Below are 19,497 nucleotides of genomic sequence, written 5' to 3' on the forward strand. Positions count from 1 at the left end.
ATACAAAGGACTACTTTTAAGGGTTTTACAGCTTCAGTCATACAGGCCAACCAAACATATACACAGCTACATTTTTATACATGGTTACAAATGTGCTACAGGCCCATTTAAGATAACGTGATCTGATATATGACCTATATGCATTCGTTTACCTGAGTCTGGCAGGGTGACTGGTTGGTGCTCGAGTGCATCCATCAGCTCTCTTTACTCATAATGGCTTCATCTCGCTTTCCTGTCTCCTCCTCTCCTTCCCTTTTTCCCCTCCTCTTCTCTCTTCCGCTCGACTACCCTGAATGCTTAATGATGGTCCCTGCCTTCCGGGAGCATGTAAACATGCCAGACGCACTATTGGCCGAGGCAGAGGAGTTATTGTGCGCTGATTGGCTGGGGCAAGCCAGGCATGGATGGCAGAAGAAAAACAGGTTGGTGGTTACCATAGCCCTACAGGATGACTGCTGTCCATAGTAACACACACACACACACACACACACACACACACCCCTAGACCCTCAGGACATGGTGAAGGTCCCCACAGACACAGAACACAAACACACTCAGACACATGACACACCCTCTAACATCAAGCACAACAAAGGATTTCAGAGCTTGTGAAGATGGCAAGACGCCTTGCAAACAGAACCTGGCTAACAATGTAATTTAACAGTTAACAGCTGGATAATGACTCAGTTTAAGCTTTCTGGTGAACAAAAATAACATCAAAAGTCAGTTTAGTATATATTTTCATTGCTCTTTGAATTGATTTTGGAGTTAAATTGAATATTTCAAAAGAAATACACAGCAAGAAATTGGAGGAAAACAAAGTTTCCACTGTCTTAAATTTTTACTTAAAAAATTTATCAACACCAAAAAGCTCCAATATCAACAAAATATAACAAGAGCTCCAAGTCTTTCCAGTCTCGTTTACTAGGTCAGCTATCATAAATTTTAGTGTTTTTTTCCATAAGACACTTAAATATTGTGTCATTTGGAAACATATGTTAAATCATGTCTCCCAGATAAACAAACATCTCATGTTCATAAACGGTATCAAATATGGACGTAACTTAAACTTGCATTTCATTTAACGACCACCAGGGGGGCAATAGCTGTGGTTGCACATAGACTTATGGTCTTATAGAAGTCTATAGGAAACAGCTGTAAACTCTTTGCTACTGAATTTATGGGCTCAGCCAGTATATCAGTGAGCTAGGTCAAAATGATCAAAATACGTTACCTCAGTCTATTTGACATGTGTTTTGCAGAAATCGTGTTCAGGGACGAGGTAACATACTTAAGTTGTGCTATAATTAATTTGCATTGTATATTCGCTTACAATTAGATGACCTCCAATGCAGCTATCATAGCTAACATAATGTAGAAGGTGCTTATATGCATGCTGAAAACAGTTATAAACTCTTGGTAACCAAAATGAAATGCACAGTTACGTGGAATAAAATTATAAGTCAAGATTTATGAGTAAAGCTGGAAACCGTTGCGATGTAATGCAAGTGCACAAGTCTGTTTTGTTTTTTTCCATGTGTACTTTTTTCTTTTTTCACCTTTAAGCTCCTATTAGAAGTTAAGATTTGATCAAGCACCTGAAGCGCAGAGCCTACCGCCAAGTTTGCACTTCACTCACCAGCATTTAAGAGTGAAAGCTCTGTAAGCTGAAACTCTGCACACAGAAAATAAGTTTGATGTCATTTCACTACTGCAATAAAAGCACTTGGCTGCTTTTCAGCTCCAGTAATCGATGGGTTCTTCATTTCAGTTTGTTTACTAGATGTAAAAGAGCCACCGAAACACACAACGCAGAGCAAAAAGCTTCATATATTATTCACAAGGTTGTCACTGAATGAACCCAGGCGGCCACGGTTACAGTGGAAACACCAGCTGGGTTGCCAGTGAGTGAGCGAGCAGCTAGCGTTATGACACGGTGACAGATTTCCCCCCTTTGCTCCTTCCAACTGGACTCACCTAAAAGGATGAGGTTTTAACCGTATCCATATTTTAAGGTTTAACCACTTCTTCACATTCACTCCAATCGTATATATCAAAGGTAATTCATCTCTCTTTTAGAACTGAGAACAGCATCCACATTATACATCATGTCCTCTAAAGTGGATCCTGACAAGGAGATTATAAATGTCTGCTAGATAAACGGTGAAACTGTTCTTTCCCCATTAATGTTTCCAGGATCTTGTATTCAGACACCCAAACCAGGGTGGAACATTGTGCAACTGTTATGGAGAAGCTAACATGATGCCCATTACATAAAGGCGCACTCTTGAGGACACCCAATGGGAGGAAGATGTTTGAACACAAAGCAGAGTAGCGGTGTACTGAAGAGGCAGTAGAGATGACTGCATTACATAACAACAGTGCTTTTAGGCTGACTCAGATTCTTTCTTCCCTACTGTAAGTGTGCATGTGTGTGTGTGTCTGTGTGTGCATGTGAGAGAACAGCTCTAAATGCGTTTCTATAGCTACAGCACAGACTCATCCATTTATCAACACAATGCAAGACTTCACATGAAGCACAGATGAAATTACACAACACGGCTCCACTCCTACCAAGCAAAACCACTTCTCTGCCTCCACTTTTAATGCACACAGAATGAGTGCATATCAGTGTGCTAGGAGCAGTAGTACCAAACAGTAGTATCTGAATTATTAATAATGGTCTGATCAGGTATTTATGTCCTTTGACTGTAGTCACAGCAGATTTATTGAAATGTAGTTATGAGTACAGTCTGATTTTAAATATCACAAAGGAACAAAGGCGACCCTGTTGCAGGTTCTTGAACCTGTTGCTGCACTACTTGTGACCTTTGCATCTGTTCAGGAATTTCCGCAATTAAAATGAAAAGCCCAGGCTCCAACCTTTTACCAACAATGAATGAATGTCATCCTCACAGTGAATTGGGGATTTAAGAGGCTCGCTTGGCTTGTATTGTGTTGTGTTCTCTCTGCAGCCACACCATAGCTGACATGTTTGGAAACACTACCAGATCCCATTGATTTGGATGTGTTGCTGTTGGCATCGAGAACAGAGCTAGTGGCTATTCAAGCAGAGTGAGACTGAGAGCGAGAGAGCTGGGGAGTTTGGTCCAAATAGATTTGTAGGGAGTGATAAATGAGACATCCCCTGTTGTATTAACCTCTCCTATGAAATTCTACTGGGAAGCCATCCAAAATTACTTTGCTGTGCCCCAATTTGCTGAAGCAAGCCCTGTGACAACCAACTAACTGCTAACGTTAAACACTTAAAGACAGAACTGGGACTGCTGTTGGCCAGCAGTGAAGTCCATCCATTACAGTTTATATGCTGCAGAGGGAAACCAGACAACAAGACTGACAGTCTGTGAAAACCCTGTTTGATCAGGGATGTGAGGTTTGGGTAATTCTAGGCCGATACAGATGTGTAAAAAGATATCAAACCTTTTATTTATTCAGGGTTTTTGCAAATTATGGTGTTAGACAGGTATTAAAGCAGGCTGGAATAATCTGGATCAGTGCTCCTGCAACTTCATTTAATGAGTAATTAAATGGGATATGCAGGTTAACCGCATACTAACATTCACGCAAAGTTATTAGAGCTGCGGGCAGAAGATCCGCTGTGGTGACCCCTAAAGGAAGCGGCAAAGAAGAAGACAACTGTCACCTGTCTGTTGTTTTCTCAAGAAACTGAGCCTACAACATACACTTTAGAGTCAGCTAATATAATTCTCTTTTATGTGCGATGTTTCTGTGGAAACCTATTTGAGAGGAATCTTCAGCATCTGAGACTCAGTGTATGATTAGTCAGGAAAGGCAGCAGATTACTATCACCAGCAACATGTCATTTAATATTACTATCCACAAGTAGTGGCAGCAGAAACGAGAGACTGTGTAGCCCATTTAACCCTCAACAAACAGCCAAATGGCCCACCATGACTCACACGGTAATATTTTTATAAGGTTTGCTGGGGCTGAAGTGACAGGATGTACCAAAAATGAGAAAAGATTTTTAATGCTCCTTCAGAGCTGCACATAAATTTGAGCCTTCCTCACTGTGGATTATGAAAATCATTTTTGACATATGTGCATGTCCGTGCACGTGCCACATCTGCTCTGCCAAGCCAAAATGCCCGTTTTCTAGCCATTACGTAATCTGGCTTTCCTTTGATGTTGCCTTAGCAGCACGTGGAACCAAAGCGAGCCAGAGACAAGTCTAGCTAATACTCTGAAGGTTACAGTGCAGGCTGGCAGTGAAGCAGAAGTCAGAGACCGTCTGCCACTCAGGCTGTGGAGGAGATAGTAACACTACAGTTCAGAGTTTTCTGTAAAAGTCAAAAAGAGGGAAATTATAATTGGCCAGCTGTTGATGCAGAGACACGTCCAGAGTAAGTTAGGTCAAAAGTGTGCAAAAGGTATATGGATTGATTGGTGGATTATTAGCCCTGAAATGGACTGGCAACATAAGGGTGTGCCTGCCTATCACTTCATGGCAGCTGGGATAACTCCAGCCCTGAAAAAGCAGTTAAGGACATATATGGCTATGACTTCTGTTTAAATAATGAACAAAAAAAAAAAAGAATTCGCTACTGGATTTATTTGTTTCAGTATACAAAATGAGGAAAAACTGTTGCAAATTAAAAATGCCCTGGCACACAGAACAGTGAAAAACACATTGTAGGCCCAATTACTTTTAATTAAGGTTTCTAAAACATCTACATTTGCATTAGCGGTGCAAGTGTAGTGTAATTAACCAGCTGGTGCAAATATTAGCAAGCTTAATGAAAAGATTTTGGCCTATGCATGCTGCATGTGAAACTCAAGTTCATTACTGTCCACTCTGTCTCTTTGGGTTCCATTTTTCCCTTCTAGTCACAAGCATCTGGAAAGTCCACTGAATAAGTTGTGTAACCAAGGTTTGAGGGTACGGTTTTTAAGAAACCGCTAGGCCACGTGGCTAATCGAAGAACAGTCCTATTTGATATTGGAAAGAATAGACTGATCTAAAACTGGGACAAACTAGCACAGAAAAAAAATGAGCACCTAAGCATCTGTGTTCCAATTGCACAGAGTTTCAACTGAAGCAACAAAGAAATAACCAGTGATCACCAGTGTGATCTGCAGTAGTGGACTAAGTGACGGAGTAAAGGGGGGGTTAAAGACAGAAAATGGACACAGCAGCAGCAACAAAACGCTTCTAAAATCAGATCAGAGGTAGAAGAAAAACCATTTTACTCTGCTGATGATTACATCAAAGTGATTATAAGAATCTGTGAGGAGCACATTTGAGACGGTCCTAATCAACCGCGCAGATTAGTACGATAGGAGGAAAAACAAGTACAGAGGTGGAAAGGGTGAGAGGAAAATGAGAGTTTTGTTGAAGTAATACACACACACACACACACACACACACACACACACAAACAGCCGTCTGGGAGTCTACCACTTATACTGCTGACCGAACAAATGGATGACTGATGAGAAGTCTGAGCTGGTGATTCTGTTCATGTGCTTACATTGATGTGTGCGCAAACGTTCTCTGTGCAGCTTTTATTACATTTAGCTTGCTTAGTCTGCGTACATCTAGGTTTGTGTTTTATGACTTTAATTATTAGCAGAATATGCAGTGAAACAGAGATTCTTGTGGAAAATGCTGTCTCAGTGAGCTGTGGTTCACTCATGCAGCTGAACAGAAAGACTTCAGCCTCTCTGGGGACAACGTAGCTGTGGCTTCCAGCATCCACTCCGCTTACGAGAGTTAAGGATGTGTGGTCACTGCTTAACACAGTCATTAGCACAGTTTCAGAGGCTGAAGAGAAAGGGCAATTAGAGCCATGTGCTTAGTAATCCACTGACAGACAACAGAGGGAGCTTCAATACTAATGGTTTTAGGGCAGGACTGGGTCATCTTTCATCATTAACAACCAGGTATTTGTCACACAGATAGAGCTATTGTCAACTTGTGTTGCAACTTTTTGTAACCAAGTGGTGTAGTGGTATTAAGGAAGTATCTAACCATTTTTGTAAACATTTCAAAGTAGTGGTGAATTCCCACTTCCCTTAGCAGAAAAGAGGGTCAGCTCAGCAGCCACACAGGCACACAAAGAGTATGAGGTGGATAAAGGGCAGGCGGAAATCAAAAGGATGATGAAATGACAGGTGCATAAAAAAGAGGATTGTGCCCTTTTCACTAACAATAGATCATAATAAAGCCCTGTTTCAAGGCTCTTGTGATGGTAATAACCTGTCTGCGAGTGTACACATGCAGCCTCATACAGAATTTGAAATGTGTTAAAGCACATCGGGTGTTAAATTCAGATGAACTCTGTTAACCAAAAATAGCAAACGTTAAAATAGTATAGAGCTATAGTATAGTATACTGTGCTGTCCCTGCTTTATTCCCCATCAACACACTTTGGAGACAGGTTTGCTTTGACAAATCTTTATAGCCATCATGTTTAGATTTTAGTACGTACATTGTTCAAATCAAAGGTCAAATCAAATCAAATCAAACTATATACAAGTCCAAGAAAAACGGCTTACAGCATTTTATATGTAACACTTAAACATGTTTGTTTTTCGGCTCCATGCTGTAGTGGTTAACATGTTTGACTTACACACAAATGATCCTTTTTGACATCAGGGGGAAAAAAAACAACAACAAAAAAACAGAAAAAGACAAATACACACAGCCTCAGGAGGTCACAAGCCTGGTCTTAGTGTTAGTTCTTAGCCCAAAAAATGGGACGCTGCATAAGGAAGGGCATAAATAAGTACTTTACTAAATCATACAGGTCACTGTAGCATCCAACTGGGAAAAAAGGGAGCAATAATATTTGTTTTAAGCTTTTCACTAGCCATCCCAACCCACAAATGCACCTTCCACACTGAGCTTGCATTAGCTGATAGCTCTACCCTGCAGGGAGAGTTAAGAAGGAAAAAGAAAAAAGAAAAGAAAGGCAACAGTCAAAATGCTAAACTCTAGACTTCAACACAGTAGCCCAAAAACCAGTGAGTTAAATAACGAGACTATATACCCACAGACTGGGTCTCAGCTTTAGCATACATACACAAGAGTGGCATTCATCTTCTGGAGCTCTTGGCAGGAAATCGCAAAACGTGTCTTTCTGAAATAATCTAACAACTCTTTAAAGTTTCTCTAAAAACAAACAAAAAAAGCTGATCAACATGATATAAAGTATGTGTAGTCTGCTTGTTACACCACAGCTTGGCATTTACATTGGTATTACTCATTTCCACATCACATCAAGCTAAAAGGAAGCCCAAAAGCCTTACAATAAACTACCACACCTTACATTTGTGTGATACCCAAAGAGAACCACATGTACATTGCAGTACATTAACAACATTATCACTAATGCATAAATACCTTCACTGTCAGTTAACTACTGCAAGGTCTCGCTTAAGTATCTAATCAACAGCATCGAACAGAAACCACGTTTCACCTTTCTGTTTTTCAGTATCTTTACCACACCCCCAACCCGTTCTCCCTCAGTCTTGTCTGTTCATACCATGTCCGCACATTAAGATATAGTAACAAAAGTGGCAAAAGACAATTCTCAAAAGGCTATTTCATGCACCCAATACACCTAACACACACACGCGCGCGCGCGCAACACCTCAACAACACACAAACAGCTGTGACTGCATGGATGTGTGTACTGTTGCAAAGAGCTTCACACAGCCTCTGTTCTAAATTACAACAAGCAAAAACATAGCTCATATTCACTTCTATGTAAATCATCCAAACGCCAAAAAAAGAAAAAGAAAAAAAACAATCCAAGGTCAGATTAATTTAGGTGACAAACTAATGGGAGCAGTTTTGGCCGTTGTTTCATTAATCGACATCGTAACCTGAAAAGACACAGCTGACAGCTGCTCTCATGCAGTGTACAGTACGACGGGGGAGACTACAGCGCAGCATAAAGACTACAATAAGGAGTGGTTTAAAAATTCAGCATCAGACAGCTTGTGTCCTCGATAGGATGGAACATAAAGTTCTACCTCCAGGTTGTAAGCATGACTCACTCTGCCTCACACTATATAATCCCTGGGCTTTCCCATGCTTCTATGATTACTGGCCAGCAGAAAGCCTGACGGCAGTGGGCACGAGTTGTTGCCACTAAAAAAAGTGTGTGTGTGTGTGTGTGTGGTTGCCTTGGGTTGAATGCCTTGTTATAGACAGCCACAATAATGTACACTAATTGGAAGTCCGGAAAATGCAAAGTGTTCCCTGTGTGCAGATCGCTGGGGCTGTAACACGAACGGGCAGCGGATGAGATAGAGAAGAGGGGGGTGTGGGGCAAAACACGGAGAGGTAAAGCGCACAGATAAATGAGAAGTGATGAGTGGAGAGGAGTAAAGTGATGGAGGAGAGGTACGTACTGCTGTAAAGGGTGTCGATCCAGGAGAGCCGGGGCAGGCCGCGAGCACTGAGGGGCTCCATCCTCTTTTCCTCTCCCTGTCTCAGTCGCTCTCCCTCTTTCTTATGTCTTCAGTTCTTCTCTGCAGCTGCTTTTTGCGTTGCCTCGCTTCTTTTCTCTTATCCTTGAAACACAGCCTTCATCTCGCTCAGAGAAGCAAGAAAAACCATTTGGGAAAAATGTCAGAAGGCACCCCGGGGTCCAACAGGCTGACAAGCAAGAGAGCTGAAGAAGGAGCGAAAGACTGAGAGGTGTGTGTCTGTGTGTGTGAGAGAGAAAACAACAGGCTGGAGACGGACACCGCCGACCGTTGCTAGGGAAAGGGAGAAGCACTCATTCTCTCTCGCTCTCTCTTTGGCTTGCTCTCTCGCTCCCACCCACCCCTCCTCTCTCGCTCTCCTGATTCTGCGTGAATGCCTCATCAGCCTCAGTCGCTGTCTCTCTCCCTCTCTCTCTCTCTCCCCCTCAGTGTCTAAGCAGCGTGTAGAAGCCGTGCCTAATGAATGAAGCAGCGAGGTTTGTGAGATGTGAATCAACTGACAAAATCTCAGTTTCTCTCTTCATAAATGAAACCACTAAACCCACTAAAATCCAAAGTTGCTTTCACGATCTCCGTCTCTCCTTGCGCATTAGGTTAGCAGCTTTTATTTTCTTGCATGTAGATACAATTTGCTTACTCTGACTTTGCTGAGCACATCGCAGCTTGAATTGTTTTATCTTGTTCTTTAAATGTAGGTAAATGTTACTCAAGTTTTAAGAGAACTCTGCCTAAGAAAGTCAGTATTAAAACAATGTTGCAGCATGAAATGCTAAGATCAAAAAACATCTTTGTGTCAGGGCTTCAGAAAACATCCTAAATATTATCCTAACTGCTCAGACTGAGGCTTTTTCTAAAATATAGAGGAAACATATACAGCCAAAGAGAAACCACCCTTCAGAAAAAAAAACAAAACTGGGTTACCTTCCCCTGATAAAAGTTTAATGTTAAATCCACTGTGTGATTATGTTTTGTTAATATAGCAATAACAAAGGTAAGTATGAAAGGTCTTTCTGTGGTTTTATGAGGCAAACTAGTCGTAGCTGCACTACATGAGTTCAAGATCACAGCCGCTCGGCTGGGACGCACAATTCACACTTTGTGTGAAACAGAGTCAGTCATTTAGTTCAGAGAGAGAGAGAGAGAGAAACCGAGAGAGTGTGACGGGTTCACTTGTCACGGTTTAAGCTAGTTCTGTTCCCGTGGCAACGAAGAACATGAAAGCAACGCACACATGTGCATGTGCGTGCGTGTGTATGTGCTGTGAAAATGTGCCTGCATACTGATGCTCTGTATAAGACGATAGAATACAGACTCTATGATAGATGGCAATAGAAGAACCATGGAGCCCGTCTACTGTGTGCATCACCAGGAAAAATAGCTAAAGAATATTTAGAATAAATGTCTGGAGCTCAGTCACAGCTGGATTTTTGAGGACTGAAACAGATGCATAGGGACTAAATAGTTCAAAGTTATTTTGAGAAGTTAAAAGGATGAGGTCAACGTTTATTCACTTCCCACCACTGTATCAGACTAGTTAAGGAATGTAAAGTGAGACACCACTTAACTCCACCCTACTACCTGCTCCAGTGTTTCAGAATAAACGACGGTGACAAAGAAATTATAGCATTTTATTGCATTACAACCCCAAAAAAGTTGGCATTTTCCACAATAGTGGCTGGGCTCTAGCGCAAAAGCCAGGAAATCTTAATTTTTCAATATGCAATTAAAAATTTCATGCTGTGCTTTATTGATTTTTTTGAAATTAGCAGGCTTTAATGGGCACATTAGCACATTAGGTCTCCTGTTGCTCCCTATTCCCAGAAAAAGACCTGGCAGCATTGCCACACAGCACTATTCCTCTTCATCAGGCCCAACGCCCGGTGAGTTTATTAAGGCATGTGCTACATAGGAGGCCAATCATCGGAGACGAGCATCGTGCCAGCGACAACAAAGCCTGATATGAAACGCTCCCCTCAAACCTCAGATCTCCTCCCCCTTCATCCTCCTCTAACCAGCATGGGGGAAGGAAAGATGGGAGGGTTGAGAGGCAGAAAAAACTTCAATTAGGACACAAAGGCTGACAGGAGGAACCCCACAACCGCTCCCTGCCTCTTCCCCCAACCTCTGCAGGCAGAGCACCTGGCCCCGAGCTCTGCTCTTTGTTAGTCTACAGCACGTGTATGTGCCAGCTGGAGGGAACGTACACGAGTTAAACGACCTGGCATCCCATGAGCCTCTCTTGGTCGTGTGTGTATGTGTGTGCGCGTGTGTGTCTGTCTCAAGGCATTTAATGTATGCCTGCATGTGTTAATGTACATCAGGGTTATTAATGAATATAAATGTGTCATTGTAATGGTGGGAAAGCACACAGGCATGACAAAAACCACACACAAACTCAAGGCGTACACGCACAAAACACATGGGATTATGTAAAGGGAAAGCCAAGCGGGCAGAGAAGAACACGGGGCTGGTGAGTGGCACTTCATCAAATATAGATTGATCTACTGTACAGCCTTACACCTCCTTTGTCTTAAATCTGGGCCAACAGAGACAGACACACACACACACACACACACACACACAATTTAGGGTTTTGAAAGCAAATCTGCCCACCTCCTCTTTCCAAATACCTTATCATTCAACGGGGATAGCCAAACAAAGAGAGCACACATGCCATGCTCAAACACACAAACTGTATTTACACCAAACTGCATGTTCTGAAGACATTCACAAAGCTACATTTAGAAAATATGAATAAACAGTCAAACTGTGTAATAAAAACCCATTAGTAACTGTCTCTGAAACCTCCCAAACACACACAATTTCAGTCTCTTCAAAGTTCAGCACGTCAGCAATGCGTCGTTCTCTATAAAGGTTAACTTTCAACAGCAGTCCTCTACGATGTGTGTGCGTGTGTGGTAGCTAGACCAGATCTAGATGTAAGGCACTCATATTCTTTAGTGTATCCACACAGAGATACACACTTTTTTTTCCTCAAGACAGATCATGGATTGTGTTGGAGAGACACGATGTACCTTTGTGTCACAGAAAACATCTACTCAGAGTTTCCCCTTAATTGGACACTTTATTTAAACAATTACATGCTTGTGTGTTACAAAGACCACACATCGGTAGCCAGCACAGCATGAAATGTAGACCACACAAAAAACTGGATATTAAAAAAAATATATATATATATATCAATCTTTGCTTTTGATTAGGTGTGTCATCCCACTGTGAGCTAATGTGAACAAAGGACACTGGATGTGGATGTGTACTGTGTGATACTCACAGGTATATTTAGGCCCTGCAGAAATCAATGGACATGCATTTGGGACAGCTTTTAACAGGTTGAACTGAAAGTAAGCTTTATAGACAGCTATTACAAAACATCAGAGAAAGCTGGAACTCAAAGTGGATAAAAAGCAAAAATTATGATGCTTTATAAAAATTTAAAAGCTCTTAAAAACATCACACAGCATATCCTTCGAGTATACAACTGCACAATTAATTTCTTAATCATTTCAAAAGGTCTGCTGTAATCACGTTTAAATTTGTCCTTTATCTTTTGCTTGGTTCGGTGTGTATTCACAACAAGGTTCTAACTAACAAGAACCTGATAAATCCCAGCTTCCATAAAAAGACACGATGATGCATTTATTTTATTCCCCATTTTGTGACTGTTGTGTTTCCTGCACTTCACTTGAAATTTCAACAAAGATTTCCTGTCATGAAGGAGGAAGTTGCTGTGGTCAAACTGTGGTGTATTAAGAGTGTGAGTGCGTAATTTGGCGGCACAGCATCCCACCAGCCAATCAAACTACTATCCACTCCTCTCCCACCCCTCTATCCCCCCTTTTCTACCCAGATACCCCTGCCCCACCTCACTCCACCAACCCCAACCATATCCACCCCTTTCTGCTCTTCGACCCCGACCACAGGCCTGCGGGGGTGACTGGGTGGAGGTGGCAGCGTCTATGTGTGTGCGTCTGTGTGTGTGTGGTGCTACTCTTTTCCTTCAACCCCACTGGCTTACCACGGGAACGTGAACTGGCTGATGAAAATAAATTAAAACAATTTTTTTAAAAAAAGAAGAAGACGAGGACCAGGGTGGGAGTCTAAACCCTTCAACATCCTGATTGTTCAACAACCCCCCGACGCCCACACTTCCAGCATTCTTGGTTGATGTGCATACATGAGTGGGGCTGCGCACGCAGGAAGCAGACAGCTGTGTTTCCAAATAAGTGAATTCAAACAAGTCTAATGAAGCACTGGAGCGAAACACACCTCACAAACATATAAAAAAAATTTGACAATAAGCACGGATGGAATTGGTGACATCAAAGCGAAAATATTCACTGAATTAAAGTGAACTCTTCTTCCAAATCACAGAGACTCTCTAAGTGGAAACAACAATGATTCACATCCAAAGATTAACTGCTACACACACATTATATTAGAATTTCACTGCAATAATGTCAGCATTTTATTACCGTTAAATTATTATGATATATATGGATATAGATGCCAATCAATAAACTCCACTACAGTCGTCTACACTGTAAGGAAGTCCAAACATGCTCCTTGGAGACTGATGATGATATTTTCTCTAGATGTGTGTTTTTCCCACACATCCCTTTGTTTTGGGGGTTGGGGGAGATGGCAGCAGGGACGAGCAATGACGATGCATTATTAAAAAGCCCGGAGTGCACCACTGATGAATGTGCGCCTATTAAATGAGAATGTCTGAGATCATTGTTTTATTATGTGTTACTGTCTGCTGGTCGCTTTATTTTGAAGTGAAATCAAGTGCAAAAATAAGTCATTTGTCTCTCAGCCGTTGTCATAATCACTGCTTTTTTCTCGGTCCAGCAGTTCAAGGTTTTTACCAGTCCTGAAATATGGTCAGAGTCATTCATCCAACACTTAGTTCTTTGACTCCATCCCTGCGCCCTCTGTGCTCTATGAACGTGTGTTATTAAAGTAACACCAACTCTTAACAGCCTTCTATCCAATTCACAAAGCTTTTGCCTACACACACAAAAAAAGGCAACAGAACGTGTGCGTGTGTGTGTGTGTGCGCGCATCACAGCATGTGCTTTGGCAGGCGAGATCCACTGTCACCTCATTTGTCCTGGATCTCATCCTTAACTCCTCCACCATCCAATTATGTGGAACGACAGTGTCTAGCAGACCCCTGTGACGTGTGTGTGTGTGTCTGTGTGTGTCTGTGTGTGTGTGTGTGTGTGTCTGTGTGTGTATACTGTGTTAACCCATTTATGATATGACTTATGATAAGATAGAGCTTCCTTAAATACAATCCTTGGCATGTTTGTGTCAAGGAGACAGGAAGAGAAAGGGACAAAGAGATGTGTGTGTGCGAGGGAAATGCTGTTTGTCTGGTGTCTGTCCAATCACAGCTTGATTGAGTTGATTTCCACATTGACCTCAATAGATCAAAGCGAATTCAGCTGGCATAGGATGAATATGCTCTGCCGCTAGTGCGCTCTCTGTTTCACTCTCACACTCACTCTAACACACACACACACACACACACACACACACACACACACTAAAAACACATGTGGATTTATGCGGTTTGCAGATCATTAGTGGTTATTTCCCACATATACACAGGGAGCTTATTTTATGTGTGAAACCATCCCAGTGAGGTGACAACACAACGCTGCACAGTAACACAGTTTGCCTGTTTGTTTGTACTTGACAAACCTAATTGTTGCTTAAGTTATGCCGACAAACTGCTAAGCCACCATCGGGTTAGCGGTAACAAAGACTAAAAGCACACGAGAACGTGGAAAGAGAGAACAGCAAAGAAATCTAAATTAAGAACTACTGCACTCTAGTGTTTAGCGTCGGTCAACACAAGCTAAGACACCCAAACAAAGACCTTCACTGTGCACACTGGATGGAAATATTGTATGAAAAGATGAGAAAATAGCTGGGCGTGTATTTGTTATTAGACTCTGTGTCAGACAAACGACTGAGTCTGTGAGCAGCAGTAATGAGTGGAAAGGAGAACATCTTCAACAGCTCAGGTTTGAGCACAAACCCACTTAAAATCCCATCACTTTAAACCTCTGCTCATAACAGTATCTTAAGATGGCACTCCTGCAATTTAGTGTTGCCCATAAAACTTGAAGACTCACAGGGGGGACGTTAACAGAAGAACAGACAAAATCAAAACGAGAGAGACTGAAATATCCGTCAATATAAGTCAAGCTCTTAAAAAGCTGCGACCTACAAGTTTCCGCAACAGTAAAAAGAATATCAGCTGAATACCAATCTAAGGCTTAGTGTATTGTTTTCTATCATACCTGGATATATGACAGAATTACAGGAGCACTGCTGCACAAAGCCAGTGCCACAGGACCTGTCAGAAATATGACTGGCTCCTAGTAGTACACCAGGATTAAGCTTCAGAAGGGATGTTGGGATGATTTTTATAACTGTTTTCAGCTACAAAGCAGAGATTTACCATTTCCAATGAAGGAGAAAGAAAGAATGAATGAATAAATGAACGGAAAGTAAAAGTACTGTGATTCTAGACTGTGTGCTGCTTGCTTATGTTCTGAAAAGTAAACCTGGTCAACCAATGAAATGTGAGAACAATTCAGCCCCAAACATAACATTATTTTCACACAACAGTTGATTTTAACAGTGGATGCAGTAATACTGATAATGGATACTGTCTTTCGCCACTAGCTCACAGACATAAATACATAAATAAATACTATAAATACAATTTCTAAAACACATTTGATTTTATTGTTACATAAAACTGCATATTGGACAATTTTTAAAACCTACACTTTAAACTTGATGTAAAACAAGTTAAAAAACAAAACAAACAAACAAATCATCAATTTTATGATTTGTTTTGCATTATCTAACCAAAAGTGACCTCTTGCATTGGTCTACCATTATGTATGCATTCATAGACTCCTGGCTTTATGTAGACCCTCCTTCATTCATGTTTCTTTCAAACACTAAAGGTAATCTTAAAAATTTGATACATCTCAGCATATTATAACCTGCAGACATTGCCTTGATGAGCTCTGCACAGATTCAGCATTACTTTCACTTGAATCATTAAACAAAGCAAAACCATTAAGATCACAACCTTATAAAAGAAAGACTGCTGCTGTTAAAGATGTCCACACGAGGGTGCTGTAGCCATCTAGTCCACATCCAATGGACCACCTCCCACTGGTGGGAAAACCATCTAGCATTACGTCTCATGCAGCATACCGAGATATTCAGGTTTTTACCTTCCAGGGCACTTTTTGTAGAACCAGGGCAGGTACTGAACGGTGAACCAGCATTTTTGGAAGCTATGAGGTGTTATCAGTGGTTCACAACAACCTACTGCATTCTGTCAAAGAGAGATTCAAAAATCAAGGAAAAAGTCAAAATGTTAGGTGTCTGCTGCTCCATAAAGCTGCATAAATACAGCTACTGATACTGTGCAGCAGAGCTGAGTGTGCTTGATGGTTGAGCTTCAGAAAGCTTTGTTATCTAGTTTGCACTCACCCGGAGTCAGGTTAACAGTATCATCAGGATAGAGTACACCCCACACACACAGACAGACACATGAGAAGAAACCAAAGAGAGAGTGAAAGCTGCTTTGTACAACAGTAGCAGATCTCTCTCCATTCATCCTGATAAGTTTGTTTTGTTTATTGATAAATGCATGGGCAGAGAAACAGAGAGCCCTGCCACACATTTTTGTACCTTTCTGCTTAAACTGAAAAATAAAACAAACCAATTATTATTAGCTGAATACACACTGGCATTGAGGTTTTTAGGATTAATGAGGACTCATTACGCTCTTGTTTTGCGTTTCATATGGTGGAGGATTGCAAACGTGTTCAAGTTTTAAACAGCGAGGTCAACATGTGTGCAAGTAAAACTTGTGAGCCAAAAACTGTGCTCTGCCATGCCTGGCACACAGCTTCACACAGTAAACTGTGATGCTGTAAGCATAGCAGCCCCACCCATGTTATATTTCGCTTTTATGAGGGGCAGCCCATCAAAAGATCGCAGGCTTAAAGGCTGGGTGAAGTGAGCTGGGTGAAATGAAGAGCTTATTTCAGACAGTAGATGAACTGAGAGAATGTACAAACAGCCAGCAAAAGATATTATTTCCAAGAGCAATTCATGAAAAGCTACTTTCAAAATGGGCCTTAATGAGGGTTACTATGCACAAAAGCACAAAATGTCCACACAAAGGGAAAGAGTCTAATAAATACAGATTATATATATATATATATATATATATATATATATATATATATATATATATATATATATATATATATATATATATATATATATATATATATATATATATATATATATATATATATGTATGTTTCATTAGTTTTTTTGAGTTTTTATTGGTTTTTAAAGTCTACTTTAAATTTAACTAATTGATCTAATTTACTTAATTTATTGTTTTTTCACAAGTTTGAATGTGTAGTTTCAGTTAAGTATAATAACTTTGGTATATGTTAACTTACTTAATTTTACGCTTGAATAAATCAATCCCTACTTCCTTTTTGGGGGGGGCCTGTTTTTGTTTGCATACAAAAATTTTGTATGCAGGAAATCCCAGTATAATAGGGTGTGTTGTGTGAGAAAAAAATGCACCAACAAGTGATCGTTACACATGAGAACACAGCATAACACCATGAAAACTCAACAGCACCAACAGTACGCCAGGTTAAAGTCTCGTCAATATAGAGAAATCACGGCAAATGTGTAGTAACAAATAAAATTACTTACAAAAAGGAAAAAGAACATAGTCAAGGAAAGTTACACAATTAGCATGGCCTTAAATGAAATCCTTGGAGCAAACAGCGCCATCAGCGCGGTGCTCTCAGTTCCTTTGCCAAGACCTCGCGGCTAAAAGAGCAATTATGACAGAGCCCCAACAGACAGCGTCTGGTTCTTCAAGACTGAACCAACAGCCTGAATAAAGCAGGAGGAGTGCTCCTCCTCCAGGTATAATGCTACATCGACTCCTTTAACCACTGACCCGCAGGTTCTGGGTATCTCGGGTTTCCAAATGGGACTTTACACAGCGACACTTTATACCCAACAGAAGCCACTCCTGTAACTTGAAGAGTAATTCCCTCCGCACCCCCTCACGTATCTCTACCACGGACTTTGCATTCCTGGCAAATGTTGTGAACGTTTAGATTAAGTGGTTTCAAAATGCAAAACGTTTCACCTGCTAATTGTCCATCTGTTTCCATCTCCGCTCGGCAAGAAGAGGAAGCGAAAGTGATGACTGTGGAAAATGATGTCCTTAAGAAACTGCAAACTGAGAATCTGGGTAAAGGTGTGTTAACACCGTTGCACTTCAGTGAATGCCAATGTTTCTATTCATTTTTGGTGTGCAGCTGAAAACAAACAAAAAAATGCCTTGAGGTCACCGGAGGAAACAAGTGGCCAAGACCGATTGGGGTTGGGGGATGGGAGATGCAAGTTTGGGTCATGAGAACATGCCCTGGCAGGTGAGAAGGCTAAAAGCCTCCTTATTATTGAAGTCTATGAAAACACGCATATATTTTCAGGTTTAAACAAGGATCCCATCTGACACAGTAACACCATCAACACGAGGACTTCGCACACCAGCAGGTTGAATGTAACAGTGTTTTCACAGCTCTATTATTGTCAACCTACATATCTGAAATTTGGAAGTGGTTACTGAAAATGATATTCTCATAACATGCTCACAAAATTGTGGTAATGCCCTGCTATAAAATAAAAGAGGGCAGACCACATATGTCGCTAGTCTATTTACCAGAAACTAAGCTTTCTAAACACGTGGTTATGAGATGTTGCATGCTGAAAAAAGGAACATTGTTTTCTCAAGTTTTGTTCTCCCTTTTAGCCAAAGTCCAAGTCTGCAGACGTCTTCTGCATTTAGCTTCTGTGTGCAACATAGGATTGTGAAAAGGGGTATCATTTACAAGGTAGAGTAAATCCAAATCCCTCAATTTCCTGCTTCTGCTGGATTAAAACTTGACAACTTCACAATATAGCCCGCTCACTGCGAATGAGTTCACACGTAAAAATACCCTGATGCCACACGGCTGGTGCACAAATTATGTCAAGACTGAAAGAGTGATAAAATCTGACAGTCGCTGTAGTGTCTGTGTGAAATTTCTAATAAACTAACTGATAAATTCAGTTAAATATGTACAACTGTAAAAACAGCCAAACTGGTGTTCAGACTAACATAATAGAGCATCACAACTGACTGTAGTTTGAAGGATGTTGTGTTCTGCACCTGTGAATAAAGTTTAATCAATAAACACTATATTGTTTGTATTTTGACTTCTGTTGCCATGATGCCAGGTCTCTCTTGGAAATGAGATTTTTAATCTCAATGAGATTTTTTACCTGGATAAATAAAGGACTAATAATAATAATAAAATAAATTCTAACTCACTTACATCAGTATTCTTGCCTAACGTTTAAGCACTTATATTTCATAATGCATTTTCCATTTCATGCTAAACGTCACGTTTTTACAAGCAGCGGTGCTCGTGCTGATTAAAAAAATAAAAAACTGAAGTAGGGTAATATGGATTTTGCTTCATAGCAAAGTTCAGGTCATTACATTATTATAAGCACATATAGTAGCGTTACACCACAGCTGAGCAACAATAAGCTTCTTACTAGTTCACTTCCCCAATATTTTAGCCCTTTATACTACCTCAAAATCTTTAACATCATCAAGTCAAAAATGTCTAAAAGGTCAAATTATGAAATAAAACCTCATGTAGTGATCCCAGTTAGGGGAAATTTTTGACATCATGAAATAAAAACCAGGCTTCTATAAACGGATCTGCAAAATTTAGCTTTCATTCAGAGCAAATGGAAAGTGAAACACATTTCACAGCAATTCTTCCTTGGTTTTCGTTCTATCAAACTACAATTCATACCACATAATGTCTTGGGGGTTTTTTTTGTTTTTTTAATTAT

The 19,497-nt window shown here is 40.7% G+C and overlaps 1 protein-coding gene across 2 annotated transcripts in view; it reads right to left on the reverse strand.

The window, feature by feature from the left end:
* The window catches only part of abr (ABR activator of RhoGEF and GTPase), a 121,483-nt gene that overhangs the window by 91,343 nt on the left and 10,643 nt on the right, over positions 1–19,497 (reverse strand). Inside the window, exon 1 of one of the 2 annotated variants that reach the window (XM_063488675.1) lies at positions 8,404–8,767. The exons of the other annotated variant lie outside the window; for it this stretch is intronic. Within the exon in view, the coding sequence (XP_063344745.1) occupies positions 8,404–8,464 (61 nt within the window). The 5' untranslated portion in view covers positions 8,465–8,767. Of the gene's footprint in view, positions 1–8,403; positions 8,768–19,497 lie in introns of those variants that run through there. 2 annotated transcript variants of the gene reach the window in all.

The sequence above is a fragment of the Pelmatolapia mariae genome, linkage group LG10_11 (assembly GCF_036321145.2).
Source record: "Pelmatolapia mariae isolate MD_Pm_ZW linkage group LG10_11, Pm_UMD_F_2, whole genome shotgun sequence".
Lineage (NCBI taxonomy): Eukaryota > Metazoa > Chordata > Actinopteri > Cichliformes > Cichlidae > Pelmatolapia > Pelmatolapia mariae.